The following is a 12,820-nucleotide window of genomic DNA, read 5'->3' as shown; positions in this document are numbered from 1 at the left end:
TTTAAAACTTGAGTTTTAAGAAATGTCATCACTGTCCACTTATCCTAAAATAGTAGGTCACTGATATGGCAATAGTCATGTTCTGCTTGTCTCTGGATTGTCTCTGCTTGTCATTGGATAATAACTGATAATCACCTTTGAGAAATACTCCTTCAGCCTCTACTACCTAAGCTATATTTATTTATTTTTTTGTTTTGTTTTTCGAGACAGGGTTTCTCTGCAGCTTTAGAGCCTGTCCTGGAGCTAGCTCTTGTAGACCAGGCTGGTCTCAAACTCATAGAGAACCGCCTGCCTCTGCCTCCCTGGGATTAAAGGCGTGCGCCACCACCGCACGGCCCTAAGCTATATTTAAATTACATCAATATTACAAAATACATATGTGAAAGATAAAGATGCATGTCTCATAGAAGACATACAAATAAAGATTTTGCTCTGCCGAAGGAAAAAAATTGTCTCTCACAATTTTGGAGTCGAGAGCCCACTCCTTAATGGCAGATCAGAAAAATTCATAGGAGAAGTTAAAGAGTATATAAATATGCTAATATATTTTCTTTGGAGCTCTATGGAGAGCTTTATAATTGCAGATTGAGAGGAAGAAAAAAGCTGGGTGTGGTAGCACACGCCTTTTATCCTCACACTTGGAGGCTGAGGCAGGCAGATCTCCTGAGTTGGAGGCCTGGCCTACATAGTTGAGTTCTAGAACAGCCAGAGTTTCATAGTGAAACCCTGTCTTGGAAAGAAAAAAAAAGGAAGGAAGGAAGGAGAAAATACTTAAAGGCATAATAGAAACACTGCAACTTTCTAGCAAAATAGAAAGTATTAAAAGTTCAGCATATCTAGTTTTGATTTGTAAAGAGATCATATTTTTTCAGTGTCATGAGGAAATGCCTATCTTATATTTCAGTTTAAGAAATGTTTATTAATTGGGTGTACTGCTGGAAATAGTATACAAGTTACAGATTTTTTTAATCATTAACATTTATTAGAGACTCACTGTATGTTGAACACTGTGCTAAGCTCTTTCCAGCCAGTGGAAACTAGAGCAGGAGAGTTTCATTTATGCCATTTTTAAGATGTAGAAACAAGTGCACATAGAATTAAGAAGCTTGCCAAGGGTTTGAGTTACTACAAGGAAGTAAGAATTCAGCCCAAGGTGTGTTAGAACCCAATGCACGTTATTATTCTGTACTTTACCACTCTGCCTTTGTGGGTTCTTTGATCTTTTAGGAACTGAAAAATAAGTGAAAGACTGTGATATTAAAAGACCATGAGAGAGTTAAATACAGAACATATTGATATGTAGCAATATAGAATTGTATACAGTGAGGAAGGATTTCACAAGAGGAGTGGCACATTTGGACAGACTTGAAAGCTGACTAAGGTGTTATACATGCTCAAGGGAGTTCAGATATTGAGTGCTGGAAAAATACAGGCAAGCAGAACTTAGAGTAGCATGGCTTCAAAAGTTAGAATTTCTATTTCCCTGTATTTTGGATGATAATTGCTTCATGTCTGTCTATGCAGTTTGATCATTTGAGCCAGGCCAAGAGCAGTGGTTTTCAAACTGTTTGATGGGAAATCTTTGTACTCTTAGAAACTAAGCCCCTTTCCAAGATACCTAAGTTCTGTATCTATTAACAGTTTTAACATCAAATATAAGATGGTTTTAAAGTAATTATTAGCCCATTTGTGACAACAATAATAAACATGTTAAATATTAGCATAAGACATCTTCACGGATAAGAATGGTATTGCTTTACAATTACAAAACTCCTTATTTAGTTTGGCTTAGCTGCAAAATAAATTTGCGTACCTTCTGTAATCAGTCATGTGTGAAACCACCCATTAATTAGCTTCTAAATTCTCCCCATCAGGAAAAGAGTGTAGAATGCCAGTGACAGTCAGCATTTTAGTATGACAAAAATATTGTGGACCTTAAAGATGCCTAAACCGACTCCAGGGATGTTCAGACTATACTTTGAAAACCATTGTACAAGAGAAAGTATTAGAGACCAAAGGAGCTAGATACATATTTATTGTCTTACTGATTTAAAAAGAAAAAGAAAAAAAAGCACAGAACACTGAGCTGTATCTTAAGCCTTGTAATTTTTAACCTCTTTGGGTTTTGGTTTTCTTTTTCTTATTTTTTGTCATTTATTTACTCAACATTTGAATAAGAGTAAGGCCTACTCTAATTATACTGGGCTCTGACTGTACAAGGAATAAGACAGCATTTCTGATTTTGAGGAACTCATGGTCTAGTCTGGAAAATAGGGATAGAAATAAGCAAAAGCAGTATGAAGTGTGGAAAGCCTTCCTAACTATGCCACTGTGTATACTGTAGGCAGGATTGTGTGTGTGGTTACTTCTCAGACCTTACTATGGATGAAACCATTGAAGGAATTCGGAAAAATATAGAACCTGTCCTTCAGATTCTAGTTCTTGAGATGTGGTACAGTTCAAGAATGCCTCATACTAGAGGCACTGGGAGATGTCACAGGTGGCACAGCACTGCCTGCCATGAACAGAGTCATTAGTCAGCACTGGACAAAAACAGTGAAATAGAACCAAAACATCGGAACTTGGGGACCTGCCAAGTTAGAAGTGATATTGGTTAATTATTTTCAGATTGTTATAGAAAATAATTGTGCTGTAGTAATTTTTATCCTGAAAGACAAGACTAAGAGGTGGTTTTAAAACAGATGATTTATACAAAGACTAGACGATATTTTTGCTTTACTAGCCATGAAAGGAAATGTCAAAACATTTTCACATATTTTGGGGGCATTTAATAGATATTTTCATTGCTAATAAAGAAGGTCATAGTTACAGAGGAAATCTGAAACTACTTGATTTTACACAGATGTGTGCCCAAGAGAAAAAGTCACCTGCTCCAAATCCCCTCGCTTGCTGTCATTTTCTAGTTCAAGAGTCAGGCTGCCAGTGACGTATATATAGGCCTGAGTATTATAGCTTAACTAATGATATGTTTTCTTTCACTAATATTTTCTAGAGAAACAGATCTGAAAAAGTCAATGTGTGGATTTTGTATATGGGATCCAAGTGAGCTAGACCTTGAATAGGAATCAATATTAGTGCTGGCTCAAAGAAAACAGTGGGTCTAGGGCTTAAGCCCAATTTCACGTGTGACTTTTCTAGGGATTCCAGAGTGAAGACCTTCAGGATGAGTACCTTAAGAAACCGAAATTTATCTTACAGTTTTGAAAGTTAATAGTCCACTATCAGGGTGTCAGCAGAGGGTGTTCCTTCTGTCATGTGGTCATCTTGTTTCCACAGTCTTCTACAACAGAAGTCTGACTGCCATAAAGCCACAGAGAGCCTCTAGGAGCCTTCCATTACCTTCTCTCTGTGCCTATCTGTCTAAATTTCACTTTCTTTACAGGACACTGGTCATGTTGGTTTGGGGCCCATTGATCTCACTTTGTATTGACCTCACATTCTAAGGTGCTTAGCTGTCAATATACTAATCTGGTGCAAAGAGGGAGGATAAATTCAACCTGTAGCAAATCATTTCCCTTTTTAGCTTTAGCTAGAGTATACTGCACTTTCCAAGTAAATACAGAATTCCTAAGGCTTTATTTTTTTAAATAAGCTTTATTAAGAATATGATGAAAGAGACAGGCCATCTCCCCAAGAAAATACACATGACAATCAAATTTACCACTGTTCCAGAAAAATTATGATCTATGCAAAGAATGTCACATCAACAATCAGTTTACAATATAACTTGAGAGATAATCATTGTGTATGTAACTTCAGTAATGTGTTATGGAGATAAGCTACAAGCATTGCATTCAGAACTAGTTGCACTAGAATTGCCTGTTGGAGGGTCACTTTGCTAAATATAAGTCAGTTTCTTCGTTCTTTTGGGATTTTAGTGGGGAGAGGGGAATAGGTTCTCACAGAACATCCCAGGCTGCCCTCAGAATGGTGACACCCCTGCTTCAGCTGGAACTACGGGTGTGAGCCACCGTGTCACTCCTATTCTAATTATATTGTGTCCGTCCTGCTATGATGTTACAGAAGACGCAACCATTGAGCAGCTTTTATTAATTTCTTTTCTCTTCAAGCTTAATGAGCATGCCTGTATTTATACACATACTAACAATAATTGTACACTGTTTCTATTTAGCACACAATTTTATGGAACCATCTAAGGATATGTGAATCTTAGAGCATCACAACATCTATCTTAGTGAAAATAATTTAGGATGTGTTTGTTTTGCAGTTCCTGATTGTGAGAAACAAATCCAGCTACCTAGGTCATACATAATTCCGGAGGCCCTTTATTAGATACTGTGAGCTACAAACAGTAGAGATAAATGAGAAATGGTTAGTCCCCTTTACCCTTGATGCCAGATTATAATGAAATCAAGTTCTGGCACACACACAGGCATCCATTAGCAAACAAAGATGAAACAGTAGCACAGCCTGCTCTATAAGGTTGCTGAGTTCTGTTCTTCTTTGGCACTGTGGCAAAATCATGTACGTAAAACAAAGGCAACACTATTGTTGCTATAACTCATTTGTCTTGGAAGGCATTTCTGGGTTCCAGGTTAAGCCATCCTGGGGGAGAAAGGCCTGCATGTTCACAGAAATGGTTCTAAATTATTTCAGCTAATCCTGTGTCTAGAACACCTACTTATGTATTCCATGAAAATCCAGTTCTGCTGTTCATTGTACTACTTAGCAAAATATCTGATGCTAACTAGAGATGGTCAGTTAAACCAGACCGTCTGGTATGGGGGACTGCTGGGGAAAATAAGTAGATATCCAGGAGAGGGAGGGGAGTGAGTGGGTGGGAAGTAAGAGTGGGTAATGGGGTAGTGGTGGCTGTGATCTCAATGCATTGTATACATATGTAGAGTTGATCAAATTTTAACACTAGGTGTTCATCATATTCCCAGTTAAGAAAATCAATGGCCGCTCATCGTACATATAAATAAGCATGTACCCATTTATATTGTATCACCTATGCTTGCATGTGCTAAAGACTACAAGATACTGCCATAGCTTACATTTTTGTGTTATGATGCTGTCCTCCTGCTCTCTTATACTGAGTAATTTTTAGATGATATCAGTTATAGTCTCTTTTTCTCAGTTTTTTTCTAATAAATGGGTGCATAAATACATGACTTCCCAACTATATACCTTTCTCTCATTCCTTTAAATCTCTTATTATAGAGACTTTTAAAATTATTTGTTCATTGAAGAAAATATGGAAAATAGAGAAAAGCAAACAAAAGTGAGAAACCACAATTATTACAGTTTACTTTACTTTAGAAGTTAAATCCATGTGCTTATCTGTTTCTTTTCCATTATAATACAAACTTCCTGGATGTTCTTTTATCACCTAATAATGTAAGGTAGATATTTCCTCAGTCATTAACTATTTAGCAATGTGGTTTTTAATAGCTACATAAGATACCATTATGTGGACAGATCATAATTTATTTAAATAACTCTCTGTTGCTGGATATTTAGAATATCTCCAGTTAGCAATTAAAGATGCTGCCAGACTTCATAAATTCAGTGCCTTTCTCCTTCTTGTCTGCCAATCACTTCTCTTGTTGCTGGCCATATTAAAATACAATTTATATGTATAAAATAAATAAGAAGGTAAAATATGCAGTCTCCTTTCCGTTTTCAATTCTTTAATAAAAGTTTTTTAGGAGCTGTAATATTGTCTCTAATATAAACCTTATAATTTAATCAAAAATGCCTAAAAAATTAGTTGGGATTTTTAGTACTCTAATTAATATACTAGTATGTTTGTTAATGATTTTAGGAGTATATATCCTGGGAAAATATGGACAGAAAAAAATTAGAGAAATACAAGAAAGAGAAGCTGCAGAATACATTGCCCAAGCTCGGCGACAGTATCATTTTGAAAGTAACCAGAGGACTTGCAACATGACAGGTAAGCAGAGATATAGATGTATTTATGTGGAAAAGTGTTTGTTGGTTTGTATTAGTGCACATATTTTCAGTTATGGGAAAGACAAAGAAAAGATGCTAAATCCTTTTAATTCTATTAACAGAGACATAACATTTCAATGTGAATTTTTAAAAACAGCATCAATACCCATTTATTCATTCAGCAGATATTTGTGGTGCCTCCCTCTGAGGAAGTAGGCATTAAAGTAAAATTCCCTGACCTCTAAGGTGTATGTTCTGGTGAAAAGAAGGTAAGCACAGCAAATAAATAACCTTAGCTAGTGGTGGATCCAGTAAGGGAAGTAAACTTTGAAGAGTAGACACCTGTCTGAAAAGTGTTGTCAGGGGCTCATGCCTCTGACCAGATGTTGTGTGTAGAGAAGACTCACAGTACAATAGAGAGAGCAAATGCCCCAGACGAGAACATGCTTGTGACATTGGAGAAACAGCACACAAGCACTGGAATGGATGGGTGCAAGGAAACAGAGCTCCAGAGATAGGCCAGACCCGCATGGCCTCGAAGGTCGCAGCAAGGAGTCATAAGTCTGTTACATTTGCAGCAGGACACTGCAGGATGTGGGTATTACATAATGGCGTCTGCTCAATCACTTAATTAATGGTAATAATGTAACTACCAGAGCTAGAAACCTACTGGGAAAATGGCACAATAAAAGCAGCCTGCTCATATTTGGAGAGATCAAGAGCATTACACCAGTTAGAAAACTACGAGTTGAAAACTAGATTTTCAGTTGTATGTCAAGCCTGTTCTTTTCACTGTTTAAAGCTCATTTTTTTTCTCTAACATTTCCTTTAAAAATAACTAATTTAAAAAGAATTTACCAGGCAAGCTAAGTGCTTCTTGTTCGGCTTACATGTAGGACTTTTCTCTAGATTTAAAAGGACTTTATTGCTAGCTCACTTGCCTCATTTCATAGATAGAGAAGCTAAGATCAAAAAGAAGAGATAGTTCACAGCCATGTGTGTTTTCTATTTGAAGTAATCCTATCTAACCATATGCTTCCATTCTGTGAAACCCTAGTCAGAAATCTTGTCTGTAATGACAGCTCTCACATGCACAGCCAGGATGACAGCTCTAGGGAGGGGCTGAGCTGGCCTAATTTCAAATTTGTATCATCTGTGTTCTGTGAGCTAAGCTAAACATCAGCTCTTTCTATATAAAACCCCAATCTTAAACTTATTTCAGAAATGGTTTGTGAGGGACCGGGTACGTTTTGTAGTTGGTGAAAGTGCCCCAATACATGCATGAAGCTCTGAATTGAATTCACATCCTAGTACTTGGGATCCTGAGGCAGGAGGATTGTTTCAAGTTTGCTCGTCTACCTAGCAAATTTTAGACCAGTCAATGCCATATAGCATGTCCCTGCTTTAAAAAGAAAAATGAGGAAATCACAAGTTAATGGACTTAAAGTGCTTGGCACATGGGTCCTCAGCAAATTATGATCTCACAGATCTCATTGAACTAGCTGGTACTGCTAAGGACATTTCCGTGAATTTTTAGAGAATATTAATAGTCTGAGATTATTATGCAATTTTTCATAAGATGGTAAAAGGTCACTCTTGGGATCTCAAAATATATCTCAGCTTGACAGGTACATGTTTAGTACAGACACAGTTTTTGAACATTTTGATCTGCAGTTGTTTGAATCTATAGGTGCAAAGTCTACCGATACAGGGGGCTAACCATTCAGAGTAGACTTATGTACCACCTACACAGAGCCAAGATACTCGGATTCTGAAACACTTTTTTAGCTAACAATCTCAACAATATAAGAAGATCTAAACATGCAGGTTGAGGACATTTACCGAAACTATAGAGTGTGCAAGATTAAAGTACAATATTGAGCAGTATAGAGCCTGAAATTTCCTATGTAAGAATGGATTTTCTTGTCTCATCAAAAAAGAAAAATTATGCTAGGCAGTTGTAGCGCATGCCTTTAATCCCAGCACTCAGGAGGCAGAGGCAGGCAGATCTCTGTGAGTTCAAGGCCATCCTGGTCTACAAGAGCTAGTTCCAGGACAGGCTTCAAAGCAACAGAGAAACCCTGTCTCAAAAAAAAAAAAAAAGAAGGAGGAGGAAAAGAAAAGAAAAATTGTTGTATATCCAAGTTTTACCTTCTAGAAGGTGGTATTTGTAATCTCTTGATTTTTTTTTTAATCATCCCAGTCTCGTGCTAAAAGTTCCTCTTAATTTCTGTGTGTGCATTTCTTATGCTACATGTAGAGGCCCAGTAGACCTGTGACTTTAGTGTATACTCTCCCCATAGAGTTCTGTATCTCCTTTTGTCTTCATATTATTCCTGGCAATGATAGATAATACCACAGCAATTAGCAAAACTGAAACTGAAACTCTGGAGCACTCAGTGGGTAGATAAATGCACCTTTACATATATTATAATTAATATAGTCTTGTTGTATTTAACAAATAATATTTTTCTAGAATTAGGTATTTGAAACAAAGGATATGAATATAAAAACCTTGGCTTTGATCACTTCCATTATACCAGAAGTAAACTTACCATTGAGAATTTTGAGTATAGGAAAGAAGGAAAAGGAGCTGTCCATAGACCATCATCCAGACATCCCCACTGTAACAGTTAGGAAGATTTTCCCTTCCTGTCTTCTGCGTGTTCTTGTTTACATTGTTCTGGCTATGATAAAGTGTTGTTGTGGGAATGCAAGTAAATGCTTGCTTTATTAGTTTTACATAATTAATTGGAATTCTTTAACCTGGACGGTTCCTCCCAACTCCTGTTGCCACTATTTTATCATACAGCTTAAAACATACAGATATCTCAATGAGTGTGTTCATGTCATCTGTGAGTGTCATTTCTGTCTGTGTTACAGTGCTGTCCATGCTGCCAACTCTGAGAGAGGCCTTGATGCAGCAACTCAATTCTGAGAGTCTAACAGCCTTGTTGAAAAGCAGGTAAAAGCAAGTTATGTTCTTTGCCTTATTGGAATGCAGTCAAAGTTTACAGAATGAAATAAATACTTTTAATAAGTGATCGTTTCCTTACTTTTTAGTTAAAACTTGCATAGGCTCAGTTTAAAAAAATAAATGCTTATAATACTTAATCAATATTTAACTTTATTTTAGCTCTGCCTCATTATACAAATCATATGAACAACAGTATGTATTGTTTTATATGAATATTTTATATAATTTTTACATTATTCAGCAGCTTACTTATTGAGTGTTTATAGAATATAGTCCTGCACAAGAAATGTAAAGCTAATAAAATTATGGTTAATAACATGCTTAGGAATATAGTAGACTGTTTTCGATAAGGCACATAGATTTATAAGTAACTGACAAATTGATATATAAAACATGAAGTGCAATGCTGACAAATTATTATGGCAGTAGAAAGCATTGCCCACATTTATGACCTAGTATGTAGCATGTGATATGCACACAGGCATTAGAAGTTATTAGTTTGAGGAGACTTCTGGAAAACAAATAGCTACTTACTTTGATGAGCAAAATATGGGCAGTGATGATTTCACTAAGCAAATTTTGTGACTGAAGGAGAGGAGGAGGAAGAGAGAGACAGAGGAGGGAGAAAGGAGAGAGGAGGGGCGAGACACAAGTGAGACCCACACCCAGCAGCCTGTACACGTTAAGTGCATGCTGACCATTGAGTTACACCCCAAAGTCAGTCTTAGTAACGAGGTTAATGTGAACATCTGCTTGGCTGTACTGAGCCTCCATATAGTCGTGGGGAAGAAGTGCTGTCCAGAGGCTGTGGCAGCCCTGGCGCTAGGTGCCTTCCACACTTGCATGCTCTCATGCAGTTTCATAATGCATCTGTGAGGCAGACGTTATCATCTGTACCTTGCAAACAGAAACTTAATACTCGGACAGGTTGACAACAAACTTGACAAATTTGTTTTCTTGTTTCTTTTCTAGTCCTGGTGAGTGGACCTACAGCCTCAGCACATAAGCACACACTTTGTCAGTGAGCTACAGTCCCAAAGTAACAGTGAACGGATGCTAAAACTTTCTATCTGGTTAAAATAGAATACCAGTGGCAGCTGAGTGTCATTCTCAGAAGGAGACTGAATTTCATCTCTGCTTTATAGGTGTAAAATGTGACTTACAAAGTAATCTGTATAATTACACAGGAAGGCATATATGGACAAATTAATCTCAAATAAATATCTAGTCACTACTCGCATGAGCATAGTAAAGGACAAAAAGTAGATTTTAGTTGCCATAACCTTGAATCTTATTTAGGAAGCAAAGACAAATTAAGTGAATAGGACTTTTATTTTTTTAAAAAAAATAGATGGATAGATAACAGTTATAATAAACGTGTTGGTGTTCCTCCCCCTTGGCAAGCTTGTTTCCCATAAAGCCCTCCATTCTAAATGCTTAGAAGGATTCTCACTGATTGAGATAGGGCCTCGGTGTACAGCTCATTGGTAGAGTCTACGCTTAGCATTCTTAAGGCCCTCAACTCAATCTCTAACACCAAGAAGCAGACGAATAAAAACGTAATAAAATACTTCTAAGTTTAAGGTTGAATTGATAGCCTAAAGGGGGAAATGGGTTAAATATAGGGCAATTCAAAAATGTTAATTCCATGGTTAAAACAAACACTAAAAGAGAATGTAGAAGTTTAGAAAAAGATTGGCTTTTCAAGACAATATGAAAACTTGACTCAATACACAAGAAAAAATTTAAAAGGGACTAACAAAATCTACAATTCAATGGTTTTTTTATATTAGAATCCAGTCATCTCTGATTTCATATAAACCTGCCAAGCAAGTTGGTCTTCTTTTTAGACTAGTTTGTTCATAACTGATAAAAGATGAACAAATGACCTGATAGCTTTGTGTCGACAGGTGCGTGGTAGCAGTAAAGAACCACCAATGGCAGAGACTCTTACACGCCCTTATCACAAGCAGCAGCATGATTTATCATACATTGGCCAAAGTTTTAGGTAGATATTTTAGTAACACTGAAAGGTCGAGTTGTTTTTAACTTGGACTAGATCTCTACTTGAAGAGTCCCTCTGAACAGAAACTACATAGAAAGTACTTTCCCTGTCCTACGCGATTTGAAATCAGGATTTCTTAAAAAGATAATTATGAGTGTGTGCGTGTGTGTGTGCACATTTTTGTTTTGTTGTTTTGTAATCCTGGGGTCTGAACCAGGACCGCGTACATGATAGGCAAGGGTTCTTTCTACCACTGGGCTTAAAAGTACAGATACAGTCTTAGGGTGATTGCCAACACACAGGCGCTACTGGGTTGCTCACTCTGTTCTCACCCACCAGATTCCCCCAAATGAAGTATGGTTTAGCAAGTATGACTTCAGTTTGTTGTTTTACAGATTGCTGCTATTAAGTCATCCTGTCTTGTATAGAGGCTCAGCTTCGATTGTAATACTAACTCTGAATTTTTAAGGTTATTTGTGCACGCACGCACACACACACACACATGTGAATACTGGTGCTTGTGGAGTCTGGAGACATCTGATGCCACTGGAGTTACAGGCCACCCAGTGATGAGGGTACCAAGAACCAAACTTAGGTCCTCAAGAACAGTAGTATTTTTTCTGATCCTCTGAGCCATCTCTCCACCCCGTAGCTCAGTTTCTTATTGAAACACAAATTTATGTCCAGTTATAATAAGGATAATTGGCTTGTGTTTTATATCTTTGTGTTCTACTAAATAATATTTATTATATTTTGTAAAAATATTTATGATAAATTGAGAATAGTAAAAATCTCAGTCCTTTGAAACAGGTGCTCTGGAAAACACTGCATTTTATCTACATAGCACAGTCACGCTTTCCAGTGCTATACCGCATTTAAATACTCTATTATTTTTATTGCATTTTACTTATTTATTTTGTGTGTTGAAGGATAATTTTCAGGAGTTGGCTCTCTCCTTTTACTGTGTTAGTTCTGAAAACAAATTCAAAATCATCAAACTTAGGAGCAGGTACCTAACACCCACTGAACAATTTTGCTGGCCCATAAATATGTTTTTAAACAAATATGCCTTTTTGCTACTATGGACTAATCTCCTGGATATGTTGCTATCTTATTTTTAAGAAAATAAAGTATGTAGTATGTCTGCATTTATTTAAAGAACAATTTATTTATTGAAATGTGTTGAATAATACATACATGCTTATATAAAGCAATACAGTAGAAGAAAGCATATTTAAATCACCTGTGAATAGGGAGAGAAAAATGATACTCAACATACAAGGTTGTATCAGTTTGACTTTATAACCCTGTTTTCTGTAATTATAACTATATTTAATTTTTAAGTGATATCAAATATTTATAGTAAAATAAATAACCTAAATGTTTTCTAGTTGGTGGTATAACCACAAAGACAGAAACTGTATTAAGTGTCTTTAAATCAGAAATTTAATTAAATGTCCTTAGTGGAATAAATACTCCTGTTACCTAGAACTTAATTACTCTAACCCCTTTTGAATATTGAAACACTATTTCAAGGCCTCTATTCTTGAACTGAGGGTTGAAGCAGATTAATAACTATGTTGTTTTCACTGATTTCTAGTGTGGGCCAAAACAGATGCTTATATAAGATGAATAAAATTAAGCTAACATCTTAAAAAGTCAACTTTGACTTAAACTATAAGCTTGTGGTATAATTTATCTTTAAATATGTGTGTATAGGGCTGGAGAGATGGCTCAGTGGTTAAGAGCAACTGCCTGCTCTTCCTAAAGGGCCTGAGTTCAATTCCCAGCAATCACATGGTGGCTCACAACCATCTGTAATGAGGTCTGGTGCCCTCTTCTGACCTGCAGACATACAGACAGAATATTGTATACATAATTAATAAATAAATAAATAA

General features: G+C 36.5%; 1 protein-coding gene across 1 annotated transcript in view; it reads left to right on the top strand.

The window, feature by feature from the left end:
• Window positions 1–12,820, top strand: part of Pex3 (peroxisomal biogenesis factor 3) — a 31,176-nt gene that overhangs the window by 1,149 nt on the left and 17,207 nt on the right. Inside the window, exons 2-3 of the mRNA XM_038338932.2 lie at window positions 5,810–5,941; window positions 8,824–8,905. Coding sequence (XP_038194860.1) covers window positions 5,810–5,941; window positions 8,824–8,905 — 214 coding nt within the window. The remainder of the gene's footprint in view (window positions 1–5,809; window positions 5,942–8,823; window positions 8,906–12,820) is intronic.

The sequence above is a fragment of the Arvicola amphibius genome, chromosome 8 (assembly GCF_903992535.2).
Source record: "Arvicola amphibius chromosome 8, mArvAmp1.2, whole genome shotgun sequence".
Taxonomy (NCBI): Eukaryota; Metazoa; Chordata; class Mammalia; order Rodentia; family Cricetidae; genus Arvicola; species Arvicola amphibius.
This window is presented reverse-complemented; position numbering and strand designations above follow the sequence as displayed.